At 40.9% G+C, this 14,846-nt stretch overlaps 1 protein-coding gene across 4 annotated transcripts in view; it reads left to right on the forward strand.

The window, feature by feature from the left end:
* The window catches only part of tub (TUB bipartite transcription factor), a 113,348-nt gene that overhangs the window by 50,197 nt on the left and 48,305 nt on the right, over positions 1-14,846 (forward strand). Inside the window, exon 1 of one of the 4 annotated variants that reach the window (XM_055201736.2) lies at positions 3,181-3,628. The exons of the other annotated variants lie outside the window; for them this stretch is intronic. Within the exon in view, the coding sequence (XP_055057711.2) occupies positions 3,591-3,628 (38 nt within the window). The 5' untranslated portion in view covers positions 3,181-3,590. Of the gene's footprint in view, positions 1-3,180; positions 3,629-14,846 lie in introns of those variants that run through there. 4 annotated transcript variants of the gene reach the window in all.

Here is a 14,846-nt window from a genome sequence, read left to right on the forward strand (position 1 = left end):
GCCCTGGGAGGAGAGGATGGAGGAAGCCAGTGAAAGGAAGAGGGAGAAATATGCGGAGCTGGTGGAGGAGTGTCGGAGTCGGGGGTGGCGTGCACAGTGATTGCCCATTGAGGTTGGGGGAAAGGACTTTGCAGGAAAATCACTATGCAGTGCATACAGCCTCCTGGAAATCACAGGGGCACGGAAGAGAAGAGCCATCAATGCAGCTTCAGAGGCTGCAGAGAAGGCCTCACGATGGCTGTGGATCAGGAGGGACAAACAGTGGGCGAACACTGTTTGGACACAGGCTGGGAACTGATCACTCCCGGTCCCTGGGTTAGGGGATCTGAAGTTGAAAGACCTGAAGTTTCATGACCCCAACGCTCAAAACGGATCCGATATTTACGCATCAGCAGATGGTCGGCAGCTCACGCAGCCCCTTTGCGACTTAAGAGGCTTAAGCCTCTTTCACACAGTAATTCTGGTAAATTACCATGAATTTACCAGTAAATACAAAAATGTGCTGTTCACACACGCAGTGCCATTCCGTCTTTTTACCAGTAAGACATCATTCACACATCAGTATCAAAATACCGGTAAACTCGGAGAGAAAGCGGAAGTTACCTGTTGCGCGCGGCCGGCGAGCTCAGTGTTGTATGTAAACAATGGAAGGTTATCAACTTTCCGTGTTTAGTCGTTTTCACATCTGTGGCAAACGCTGACGGTCGCACAGTTGCTCGTGACCAAACAACATTGCGTCAGGCGACGCCAAACGGAACCTGAGTTTGCACATTAGGTTTCACAGAGAATGTACTAGGGACGTCGACAATTCGGCAAATAGATGGTAAGCTATTTTAAACAACTTCTGTGAAGAAATGTGGATGTTAACTTCAGGTGTCCGCAACAGTGCTGGGGTTAACGCGTCACCTGTATTAAAACGTTATGGTTGGACCGAAGCTGTCAGCGCGGTCTGACGTCGTCCGTTCTAAATGCCGTTAATCCTATATTTTTCGTTCACACATAGCGCTTACCGGTAAATTGCTGGTAATCTTACAACCTCTCTTATTGGTAAATTGGCAGCACTGATTTACCGGAAAGGTTCTGTTTACACATGACCTCTTTACTGCAATTTACCAGTAAATTATCAGTAAAGACTCTATGTGTGAAAGGGACTATATACATCCATCATTAAAGTAGTCCAAATGACTCCAGTCAGTTAATAAATATACAGTTTTCTCCATATTAGAAAAATAATAGAAGAAATAAACATTAAAAGTCAAAAAGACAAAAATCCAGAATGTCACATTTTATTTTTCACATGTTAAGCTGTTTTGTCTTTACTGTCCCAATCCATCACTGTAAAAAGTTGGATCAACTTCAAATATCACGCTTTTTTCAGAACGTTTAAGTGAAATATACTTTTTAGTGAAAAATTTAAGTTGAGAAAATTTTAAATTTGTATGTGTTACCGATTTAAGTATTTTTTTTTCACTCATTACCGTGTTATGGAGGGCACTGTATGTCTTCTAAAGCAGTGGTTACCAAACTTCACTTCAAGGCCCCCTAGTTCCCCACAACAATATATTGAAGGCCCCCACTTACTCAATTTTTTACACATAAAATTAAATAAAACTTGAAATGACCAGACAGATGTATATTTGCTACTAAAATGGCCAATAAAATAAGAAACATCTTGATTTTTGCTTGTTTTAGCTTATTTTAATGCTTGTTTTTAATAATTTTAAGTTATCTTGAGGCCCCCTTGGAAATGTGCTGAGCCCCCCCTATGTGCCCGACCCCCTGGTTGCAAATCCATACGTTTGCGTGAGAGAAAATTGTATATATTTTTAAATATAATGGTAAATGAAACATGGTCTCATGTTCCAATAACTTCTCCCTTAAAACAGTGACTCAAGAATTGTTTTAAATGTTTTTTTTTATCTTTTAAGATCTAAATGTCACTGTGTTGGGCTTGTGCAGGCATGAGTTATTTTCATCACAGGGAATCGATGCAGAGCATCATTTTTATTGCGTATCCTTGGAAACATACAGATCAGAGTGGTACGTTCAAATATGCTAACACATTGATAACATCGAATATGATTGGTTTCGCAGTCTCATGACTAGTCATATGCACGTTGTGTCAAGAACCAATGAGATTTAACGTAAATAATGTTAAATTATTAATATTCTTTTCACAAACGTATCGTTCTGCTTTATTTGGTTACTTGTACCCTCTTAAAAATGAAAGTGCTTCACAATGCCATAGAAGATCCCTTTCTGTCTAAATGGTTCTTTAAAGCACCTTTAACATCTGAAGAACCTTTCACAAAATGTTCTTTAAGGTGAAAAAAGATGATAAAATGTATAAAGAAATGGTTCTTTAAATAACATAGTTCTTTAAGGAACCAAAAAAGGTTTCTACTATGGCTCTGCTGTGGGGAACCTTTTAAGCACCTTTATTTTTAAGAGTGTATGTACTTGTTGGATCCTGTTGATCCCCATCTACGAAAGTAACATGATGGCATTTTAATGTTAAATTATTTCATTTAGCATGAGAGAATTTACACAGGAGCAGATGTGTTGCAGCACTGTAGGTGGCTTTGGATAAAAGCGTCTGCCCTATGCTTAAGTAAGCATTTTCATATTTGGGCAAGCTATTCCTTAAAAAAAACTGCATTCATAATATTTGATTTGCAGAAGGCCGTCTTGAATAATGCATATCTTGTTTATATGATAATAATGATGATGTTTACCATTAAAAGACAATGCTCCTGATGATTATATTTGCCTTTGTGCTCGGTGCCAGATAATAAAGGCGTGAGTCAGATCATGCTGATATTCAAATATGTATATGAAGTCAGGTCCTCATTTGCAGACTGAAGTATCGAGAGAACCAAACAAAACCAAAATGGTGCTCTGAGTTTGGATTCAGCATGTTAAATCAAAGACAATTACAACTGAGCTGCTCTGTCCCATGTTAATGAGCCCGGGATTCAATGAAGGGATGAATAAATCATGGCTCAGAAAACACATTTTACTGCTGTCATAGCTTTCCGTGTATTTGTGCGTTGATGGACCAACAAACATCAAAGAATCTAGACAAAAGAGATTCACTCTTATATGTTGTCCCCTTCTTGGGGCTGTAAGGTTATAATGACAGCGATCTAACAGAGAGCGAGAGAGAGAGCAAGAGAGAGAGAGAGAGGAAGGCAGGCAGTCAGTCTGCACGAGGTTCAGCTGAGACACAGCGAGACCCACACTACACAGAGCAACGCGTGAGACTGAACAAACCACAGATGATGACGAGAGACAGATGTTCACTGCAAAGAATTAAACAGAGGATTGCATAGAGTGGATTGGAAACAAGCAAACAGCAGAACTGCAGCCAATCCGAGGCTCACGATGCCTGAGTGAAGAGGATCGGTTGTGGACTGCATGCAGGGTGCCGTGTGAATGGAAGAGACAGGGGGTTTGTAGATAGCATAGGGACAAGTGTGTGCGTGCAAGAGATGGTTCGGCTGCATGGACTCGTTGGCATCGTTTCTGCTGTCCTACTGCGCTACCTCCACCCTCCCCCTGCTCTCTGAAGCCGCTCAACACGCACAGATATGAGCTCCAAACACTCATCCGACTGGATCCCCTACAGGTACGGCAGCCCGTTCCTTATGTAAGCAGAGAGTTGGAGGTTGAGAGAGTGAGATTGTGATACAGGTGCACGGATGATATTCAACTCTTGGTAGGGTTGAAAAGGTGGCAGAGGTGAACTTATTGACCTTGTTATTAATCTGGTTGACTTTTGGAGTTCTCCTGCTATTAGTGATGGCGGTTTAGCACTCATAGCTCTACTATATGGATGTCTGGTTGGGTTGGTGAGGCTGTTTTATTTGGTTTTGAAATGTATTGCAGTCCGATACATTTGAGGATGTAACTGTCAGCATGTGACCATGACGGGGAAGTCATTTACTGTTTTTTAGATAAAATCATACTACATAATGCAAAGAACATTTTGTGAAAATATAACTGCGATATTTTTAATATTGACAGAGTAAGGTAAGGTCAAACATTGAAATTAAAGTCTGGCTAAGCAAGTTAAGAAACATTGGGTAAACCAAACCAGCATCTCATGATGGGTACCATAAACTAAAATAAAACATATGCTGGTGGAGTATACTGTTTTTAGTTATATTTTGCTTCATATTTTTATAATCAGGTTTAAGTAGTGTAAATTATCAATTGACTTTTTTCTAACATTCATGAGATGAAATGCAAACAGAAAACAAATGAGATGTGTTGCTGTAGATGTGCAGACACAGTACAGAGCGATACAATTTACAAGAAAAACATGCAGATCAGATAACTGAATCTTGAAGGAATTTTATGTTAAGCATTTAAAACATTTCTGATTGGCAAATCTTGAGTACAGTTTCGGAAGTTTTACCGTCTTTTCACACTGTAGTCCGAAATTGCATTTTTGTCATCCTACAAATTCATCACCTACAGAAACCTTGCCTAATAATTTATTCCGTTGCAAAAAATCCCAAACGGTAAAAAACATTAGCACTATTCAAACTACCTGTATAATTTTTGGAAACCGAAGGTCAACGGTTTTAGTCTCATGGCCAGCAGGATGGCCCTGAGCAAGGCTCTTTATTCCCAATTGCTCCCCAGGCGCTGCATCAATAGCTGTCCACTGCTGCAGGTGTGCGTGTGTTCACTACTCACTGGTATGGGTTGAATGCAGACATTGCTTTTCGAGTATATGCTACCACACTTGACAATGATGTCACTTTCAATCAGTCTTTATATTTCATCTCTTTTTATTTTGCACTTTGTTCGTCATAAAGTGCTGTGTGTTGCGAGGTGAAGTGGATCAAATTGTCAGACGCTATTTTGGATTGCCGCTTGTACGTTGGCTCTGAATGTCAAAACATTTTTCTCGGATTCAATAAATGCAGAAAATTGAACCAGGTCTGTATTTTTTTATGACCAATAAACGTTTCGAAGGCAGTGTGTAAACATGATTGACACAACATGAGGTCGGAATTTCCCATTATCTTTAGACAGACAGTTCTGCTGCTGCTTCTCACTTAAAGGTATAGTTCAACCAAAAATGAAAATTATGTCATAATTTACTTACCCCCCAAAGTTTTTACAAACCTGCATAAACTTATGTGTTTTGTTCAACACAAAGGAGAAATTTTTTTGTAACCAAACTGTTTTAAGTACAGGGCTCTATCTTACACCCGGCGCAATGTAGCGCAATGCGCGACGCAAGTGTCTTTTGCTAGTTTCCACCCTGCGCAATTATAATTTTAACGTTTAGCGCCACGTTGTTTAAATAGCAAATGCATTTGCACGAGGTGTGTTCAGGCGCATTGTTGGCGCGTTGCTATTTTGAGGCAACTAAAGTAGACTACGCCATTGACCAACCAAAACCTGCTCTAAAGTCAATGGCGCAATATGTATTTTTTGTTATTTAAAGAGCGCATTAGTAATATGCGCCTAAACGGGACGACAACGCGAGTTTGCTTATCACACACATGAATGCGCAGCAGCACAAAAACGCTTTTAAATATGAAAGATTAAAGGATTGAATGTAAAAGATTATTATTGATTCTCTTGGACATAAATGAGGACCGATTATGAGATATTAGAAGGCGCAAAGAGCTGCTTTACCTGCAGCCTGGTAAGTAAATAAATGCTTTGCTTTAAACAAATGCATCTATTTTTAAATGTTTTTAAATGCTACCTCACAGATTTATTGTATATGATGACTCTGTACCTGTGGATATGGTGAGATGAGAAACATTTTTAAGTAATGCTTAAAAAACTTGTGACGCTGTCCAAGTGCTGTAACGTGCGGAGAGCCATTTGTAAATTATTTATCTCCTGTTTGTTACAAATAAAGTATTTTTAGAGTACAAACCTTTTCTTACATACTTGTAAATTATTTTTTGATGATATTGGATGGCCATACATTTAAAGCAATTAAAAGCCTGCTCTTTTACTTCCATGACCAAAAGAAAATGGGTTTTAAAGCTTTTAATGAAAAAATAACAATTTCAATACAAGTGAAAAACAACACAATTATTTAACATTAATCTTAAACTGGGGATCTTCTTCCTCTGCTTAGTTTTTCAGTTTACAAAATCCATCATTTAAATAGGGATTAGACATAGCGCCAGCGCAACTGACTCTCATTGGTTTATTGCACGTTACGCCCAAAATACTCCCATTACTCATTTAAAAAATAGGACCTATACCCTTTTCGACCATGCGCTCGGCGCACAAACCATTTTTCCCAATGTTAAATTCGCAAAAGTGGATTTGGACACGCCCATTTAGACGTTGCGCTTTAGACAATGCGCTTAGATCGTTAAAATAGGCCCCATAGTATTTATGGAAGTCAATGGTGCCTCTGTTTCCTGCTTGATAACATTTATCTGTTTCTTTATTATGATATTTTTTATAAATTATTGGAAGCACACAGTTTGCAGTACCTGTTGACCTCCATTGTTTTTCCTATTATCAAATATCTTCTTTTGTGCTTAACAGAATACTCTATCTTTAAGCCTTATTGCAATGGCTGCATTGTCTCCTCCGCTCTCTTATTGGCTCTTGGTTGCTATAAGTAACAAGCCCACTTGCCTTCACTTATTGAAAGGCTGCATCCGCACTTGCCTCCTTGTTACACAGAGCTGAAGGTAATGCTGGACCTACCCATGAGGTTTTAAGTCTGTCTCTCTGGAGCGTGCTTTGTTTGTGAGGATCTGCCCTCTCCCACACCCCCAGTTTCCTGCGTGTGGTCTGCGATTGTAACTGTGAATGGGTTTTAAAAATGTGCAGGCGCTGGAGAAGCTGAATGAAATCGAATTAAAAGTTGCCAAATGCATATTTGTTTTACTGTATCTGAACCCATGGAGAAAATGTAATGAACTTTTCTTTCATAGAGACAACGAGATTTAAAGGAGTGCTGTTTGAGACTTTTATTAAGTCTCTTGAAAACTTTATGCCGCATTTATGTCACAAACTGTGTTTAGTAAAGTCAGAGAACGGATATTGTGGTTATTAATATCCATTTTATCGCTCTATATTGTTTCTCTAAATCAACAGTGCCATTTTTTCCTATTTCTTCTCAGATATTTTTGGATAATCGTCTAAACAAAGTCTCATGAACTATTAAAGAGCAAACTCTGCAGAAAAAAGGTAACAAAATGTACAGATGGAAAAGTTTGCTGAAAGATATTTCACTTATACTTAATTTTAATAATTACAGATAAAATGACTATATGAATCAAATATTTGCTCTTGTACAGTGTGCACGGGTAATCATAGTGTTAAATACTGTACGCACTGCGTAAGTAAGGGTTGATTTACTTATATGAATTTTGGACAGTGTGTTCTGCCTAAGGATAAAAATAGGTCGACAGTCAGAGGAGCAACACCTGTTCAACCTGGGATTCAATGTTTTGCTTACAAGCAGAATGATGAAATAGCAAGATCTGTATCTCAGCATTTATGATAGCAGCCCAGATCCATGTGTTAGCCATCTTTACATTTATTGGCCACAGTGAGTCCATCTCAGTCAGCAGATGTGTCCATCTTTCTCTTATGGCCTTTCATGCTTGGCTTCCTGGTGTGATGAACATCTCCTCCCCTGCAGATGAGGCCTGTTATGAAAAATTTATGGTTATAGAGCTAAGCGATCATTCTGGCAGGGCAGCTTTAGTTAGACCTTCTGCATCTCAAACATTAATTCTCTGAGCCATGGCCAGTTTATTAAAGAGACGCTGTGCTCTGGTAGGCAATAGGCAGTACACACACACACACACACACACACACACACACACTCAACCATAGCCCACTAGAGGTTAAGGACCATTTTGTCATCAAACATTAAAAGGCAGATCAAAGAAGTATCATTAGTTAAATAAAAAACATGAGCACTTTCATCCACATACTGTACCTAGGGAAAATATATGATTTATTACACAATCATAGGATTTTGCTGTGTTTTTTTAGTGTCTTTAATTTTAGATTTTATTGTTTTACTTGTTTGTCTCATTTCCTGATGTGTCCTGCACTTATTTGTTTCCCTGTCCTTTGTGTTTATGTTTTAATTAGTTCTCTTGTTTGATGTGTTGTGTTCCCATTATCTGTATATATAACCCTCATGTTCCCATTGGCTCTTGTCTTACTTTAATGTTTCCTCGTGTTCGGTCAAGTTCATGTTTGTTATACAATATTTGGTTCATCTTTGGACTCCTTCAATAAAACCACTTTTACATAACTTGCCTTCGTAACGTTCTGGCCAACCAAGATGAAGGATGTACTGAGTTCCAACAAACAGAAAGCTTTAAAAGATATTATAAAACGGTTAGTTCCAATCCTTGATTCTGATTGGTCAATAGCTGTGCTTTATTCACGATAAAACACGGCTATGACCGCTTCACCCAAAGGTTCTATTCATATGTATAAAGGCTAGATGTGTTACGGAGTCTCTAACATCTTCACCTGGCGGCCATCTTACCACAGGCAGCTTGCTCACTCGTAGCATTGAGTTTTAAAGGCGCTCTAAGCGAATCTGTGTGACGTAAATTTTTGTTGATGTTTGAACTGTTTTCAAACAAACGGAGGGTAGCTAAAGGGCTCGGTATAGTTGTTGCCGCGACGGCGTAGGTTCCGCGTCGGTTTTCATTTATACTTTTGCGTCGTGCTCCGCGTCGACGTGCAAACACACAAGCAAACCGCTGGTAAGCAGTATCCACGCGTGTAACCACAGCAGCAGCGCGACCGTCAGAGAAGAAGAAGCTTGGGAAGTTAATCCACAAACGAAGAAGAAACAGCAACTTGTTGTGTATGATTTGAGAACAGCAGCAATGATGGAAGTAAATAAACAGTGACTTTTGTTGCAGTTTGAGTTAAATCACTCCTCATCTTTGTTTTCACCATTGCAAACAGAAATACCAGTTTTTTTACCTGACGGGAGCGGTTCTGGTGGACCAATCACAGTGCTTGCGGTCCGTGTAGAACTGACGCGCTGTTCAAATTTTTGGCGAGGTGCACGTCAGGCTACGCAGAGCTACGCACAGGCTACGGATAGCCTACGCCGTAGCTACGGCGTAGAACTTACGCATCGGGCTTAACTCCTCCCCCTCCCTTCTGTGCTTTCATGAATGCGTCCAACCCCCACCCCCAAATCCTTCTTGTCGTTTATTGGCTGGAACACTTTGTTATGTTTCGTGGTGCTAGGTTTGGCCACTTTGTTTTTATTGCAGTTTGTGGAGCCTGGGCTGTCTACAGAGATCGCGTTTTTTACAGTTTGATCAGCGGACAGGCAGCAAGCAGACAGTGATGTTTGCTATATGTAACGAAAAATGTTTTATGGTCTAAAACGCGTGAATTCGCTTAGAGCGCCTTTAATGGTGCAGATACTTTTAAATGACCATAACTTGCTCAATTTTCTACCGATTTTCGGTTTAACGGTTTGGTTTCTTATTAACGTGGCAATAATTCTGGATGCTTTAATATGTTTCATGATGTTTTTTGTATAAAGATCCATTGTCATAGGTACATCTTTGACATTTATAACGAACCAAACTGTTTGAAAATCGGTAGAAAATTAAGCAAGTTATGGTCATTTAAAAGTACCTGCACCAATAAAACTCAATGCTACGAGTGAGCGAGCTGCCTGTGGTAAGATGGCTGCCAAATGCGGACGTTCCACTCAATTGGCCAGCAGCGCAGACCAGACATCTAGCCTTTACACATATCTATGTTTATCACTGCACCCTTAGCAACACGCTTGGCAACCACAGATATCAGTCTGAGAATTTGTTGTTTTTATTTGAGCTTTCATGCATATTACACATTGGAACGTTGTTGTTCACGGTCAGGGACTATTTTTTCTAGCGGAAGGAATGCTTTTATTGATTTAACTTTATCAAAGTTGCACAATTTTTTTTTACTTTAATATTGTGTGGTAATCGTTTTATAAAAGCAATAAGATACTCGAGACAAGTGCTGATTTGTGAATAAGTAATGGCTGAATGGCTTCAGCCGTTACTTATTCACAATACAGCACTTGCCTCGAGTATCTTATTGCTTACATAATCTTTACTGTACTGTAGATCAGTGGTTTTCAAACTGGGGGCTGGGGCCGCGAGATGGTACCAGGGGGGGCCCAGTTTCATGACATTTGATAAAATACATTATTTTTCATGAATTCTGTGTAATTAAACCTAGAAATAAGGCTAATATAGTAATAATAAGAACCACTGCTGTAGATGACAAAATGCCAACTTTAGTTTCACAACCTAATTGTGAAAAGATTTATTTTGTCTTGACATCCTTGAATTGGATTGGTTTTAGATCCTCAACTAAAATTCGATAAGCATATAAAGAAAATTGTAAAAACAACACAAGTAACCTTAACTGTTTTAAACTAACTAGAAGCTTTATACCGAACCAGGCAGCCCTGCTGTACATGCATGCTATGATCTTTTCTCATATATCATACTGCATGACAGCATGGGCCCAAGCCACTCTACTGCAATCAAATGCATAGGCTCTGTATACAACAGAGCAATAAAAATTATGTATAAAAAAACAATATGCCACCATCACTGTACCATTCTTAAGAAATATAATTTAATGAATTTTGAGAATTTTAGCAATTTTTGCTTTTTTAAATTAATTCACAAGTGCATTAATCACTTAGCACCTGAGCCACTAGAGAGTCAAAGCAGCATTTGAGTCACTTGGGGTTTCACAAACCATGACTGTAAAATACCATATTGCAGGACCAGTTTTGGTCAGACGACCTTTTCTGTGAAAAGCGCCAAACTCTGGAACTCACCATCTGACATTAAGACTGTACTGAATTTTGAAAAGTGTTTACTTTCAGGTTAAAAACTGGTTAAAAATAAACCAAAGGTGTACTCATTTTTAATTAATGTATGTAGGTAAGAGTGGTTTGATATATGTATGTGTAGTATGTACATTTTACAGATTTATTTCATGTGTATCAAATTTTATTGTGTATAATCAGGGATAGGAGACAACAATATATCATGTTATATCATTTTAAATTGTAACAATTAAAGGTATTGCGGAGGATTTTCTTTTTCCGGGTGGATCAGCAAGAATATTGGTCCTCCTAGTTGTCAATCAGGAGTGTTGCCCAATTGCATTTTTTAAAATAGTGGAGAAGGCTGTTATTTTCTAAAATTCAAGAAAATCCTCCGCTACACCTTTAAGTATGTAAATTGGATTTTGTCTAAAGCCCAACCAGGGACAGGAGTTGAAAATTAGCATTTGCTATAAACCTTTTATGCGGCATTTTAGTAGCAAGCTTGCTTTGACACTATGTTTGTTTGCATTGTTCCTGTCAAATAAATAAAATAAAAAATGAATACACTGACGATTAACAATTCAATGCAATTTTACAGAGCAGATTTTCTTTCTTATTTTTAGTTTTTTGTAAAGCACATCTTATCAGTCAGTAAATTGTGCAGATAGGTCCGGGTTTTCATAAAAAAAGAAACAATTAAAATATTAATACAAAATAATATTTTAATCCAGGCAAAATTAAATGAAAATAATAGAAAAGTTGTACTTCTAAGAAAAGAAGACTTAGATAATTTCATATATAAACGCTTTGCTTGACCTTGAACTTCTGTTCTTAAGAGCGTGTTCTGCTTCATCCTGATTCATTCTTAAAGAGACAAATCACCCATAAATTTACACCTTCATGCCATTCTTTTTTCCAAGAGTGAGAAGATATTAAGCAGATTATTCATGGTTCTGTTCCATACAGTGGAAATGGTTGGTTATTGACGTTATTTTATCTTTAACAATTTTCTGAAACCTTTAAATGTCACACAGAATAGCATTTACTTACTAACATTACCCACTTCAGGTGAAGAATAGATTTAAATTCAGTTTAGAGGAGACACTAGAGAACTTTAGGAAGAGATTAAGCCGGACACGTTTAAATGTCTAAAAGATAGAATTTTTTCCGTACTAACTTTTTAGCTGTCATAGACAAGAATTGATGAGCTCAGATGCAAATCTGCTTAATCCTGGCCGCCTCAGGCCATTTAGAAATTGTTGGCAGAATCCGTTAAATGTAAAGTCCTTGGAAAGTGCCTGGAAGATGAATTGGTTGAATCATGAGCTTTTTTTCAGAAAAGGTCAGTGAAGATGAGAGAGATACACTGTAAAAAATGATAGATTGATTACTTAAAAAACGTTTTTTTTTCTTACTTTAAGTGAAACTTTTACCAATTTAAGTATTTTTTTATTAATCCAACTTTCACTTTTTAGATTGGAAAAGGATGCTGGGTTACAATCATATTAAGGTTTTCATATTAAGGGTGCACTCACATTATCCCAACCAAACCGCACCCGAGTATGTTTGACCCACAAAGCCTCTCTTGTTTGACTAGAGTGATCGCTCTGTACCATGCCCGGGTGTGATTTGGTTAGATGAGGTGGGCTCGGGCGCGGTTGGCTCAGGCACGGTGCACTTGGGCTCAGACAGAAAAGCGTTTATGGCAGTTGCAGGCGCCTTTTTTGAATGATATTCTATGGGCAGGGCGCGTTTGCGCGCTGTTTATGTGCGCCGAGCGCCTTGCGGTTTTTTGCCGCCTGCCGCGCACGCGTTTTTGAAGGAGCGCTGAGAGCGGAGAAGCGCCCGACGTCATTCGCGTCTTTCCATTGTCCAATCGAATGAGGGGAGAGGCGGGCCTTACGTTGTGGTGAGTGAAGTTTACAGTTGCTTTGAAGAACCGGACTCCACTCGCTCACTCTCTCCTGCGTGTTTGTGCACCTCTCACACTAAAACAAGGTCAGAGCAAGCGCCCTCTTTTTAAAGTTTCAGCTAATATATGACAGTTAACAGCAAAAGAGCGCTCACACTTCAATATTTGATTGACAAGACAGCTGACTCGGTGGTTGATTAGCAATATGAAAAGCCGCGTCGCACTGCTCTTTTTAAAAAAAAAAGGCAGTGCGTCGCGCCTTGCGCTTGCAAGCGTTTAAAGCGCTTTTGGTGTGACTGGCCCCTAAGTGTGTGCTTCTGGGGAGTAGGGAGGGGGGACAATTGCGCTCAGGCACGGCTCGGTTGTGTTACGTATAATATGATAGCCCTAACCCATAGAAAACAACCCGAATGTGGCAGCCACATGCATCACAGTGCCCCCTAAAGTGTGGTTTAGGTTCTTCATTTTTTAGAAATGGAGGTTCCCTTTCAGTCGGTCACTACGACGTCACGTCGTGACCGACGAATTGGGAATTGGGAGCTCGCTTAGAGAGACCAATCTGCTTCGAATACTACTAAAACGCCAATGAACTTGGCATTGAGATATTTGCATAATGCTGGCGCCGCCCCGCCAGGTGCGTATATAAGGCGCACGTGCAAATAGGGAAATCAGCTTTTTTCGCTTCGAAAGCCGGCTTTATCTGACTGAGAAGCTACTATCTGCTCTTCTGGGAACGGTTGCTGAAGTTGATTGACAAGCAGTACTAACACAGCGGACGCTCGCAGTATTCCACTGCTCTGCATATTTTTTGTTTTGAGTTTAGTGTGTGCGTTGCCTTTCCCTGTGCGCATCATCAGCTGAGCACCTAAAGAGTGATTTCCCTAAAAGAGTGATACGTGAGAGCTCTGTGTCTTTTTAAAGACAGCCACTCTCTCGTATATTCGGAGATCAGCGTCCTTTTCAGGATTGCTTTTCGTCCGTGCGATCTTGGATGTGAGAGGTATAAGGGTTCCAGTTACGGTCACGAGCGCTGTCTTCATGCTTGGGCATCAAGCACTCTGAGGCTGCGCTCGTGGAGAGTTTTTGTTCTCTCTGTGAGAGCATAACCCTCTTGGATTGCGGAGACGACTGACGTTTCTACGGGAATGCTGTCCGCGTCTTTGCAGTGCTGACACCGCCATGGTGCGGCTGTCAAGCGCTCGCATGGCGCTCTTCGCATCACTACGCTGAGGAGGACGGAGGGTGCGTCCTCCACCTACCGGCCTTTCATCCTCAGCCGGTTGAGGTTCCGGTGGAGACGGCAGAGTCGTGTTCTACGATGTCTGCCGAATCCATTGGACCTCCTTCTGGTCCCGTTCACTTCTGCAGCATCAGAGGGGTGTCCAATTTTCCTCCGAAGTGGAGTCGTTCCGGAGATGGCGGCCGTGCCCGCTCGAGCGGCGGTAACGGTAGAGTTGGAGGGGTTAACCCCTCTCCGCCCGAACCGTACCGCCCACGTGATTGGTATTTCGGAGCTGCTCGGGCCTCTCGGTCCTCTGCTCCTGTGCCTTTCTTTCCGACGGCACGAAGAGCTGACGTGGTTTGCGGCCATCCGGCCGTTCAGCTTCAGCTTTCACCCCTCACCTCCCTCACCAATGGAGCCGCTAAGGGCAGGGACCCTCCAGTGGAGCGGGGGGTTGCGATGCAGCTGCGTTCCTGGAGGGACCACCCAACCCTTCCCTCCCGTGTTTGTAGATAGTCGTCCGGTTACGGGCGCTGTCCGTCAGGCATGCGGAGAGGCGGCTTCAGCCCTGCACGCATTAACGTTGCTACGGGTTCACCAAGGATTTACGAGGGAAGCCGCGACCTTCAATCGTGTGATGTTCACGACAGTGGTTCAAGATCGCCACCTTTGGCTGTGTCTGGCTGACGGACGCAGGCGAGAACAACTTCTTGAATGCTCCTGTCTCACAGACCGGCCTCTTCGGCGAGGCCGTGGAGTCGTACAGCTCCGCTGCGCAGACTGAGGCGATCTCTGTGGTCATGCCCCGGCGAAGGAGAGCTGCCCTTGGTAAAAACCACCACGCCGGTTCCTCAGTCTGCCTCTCGCCGTCGGCGTCC

The sequence above is a fragment of the Misgurnus anguillicaudatus genome, chromosome 21, assembly GCF_027580225.2.
Source record: "Misgurnus anguillicaudatus chromosome 21, ASM2758022v2, whole genome shotgun sequence".
In the NCBI taxonomy this organism is placed as follows: Eukaryota; Metazoa; Chordata; class Actinopteri; order Cypriniformes; family Cobitidae; genus Misgurnus; species Misgurnus anguillicaudatus.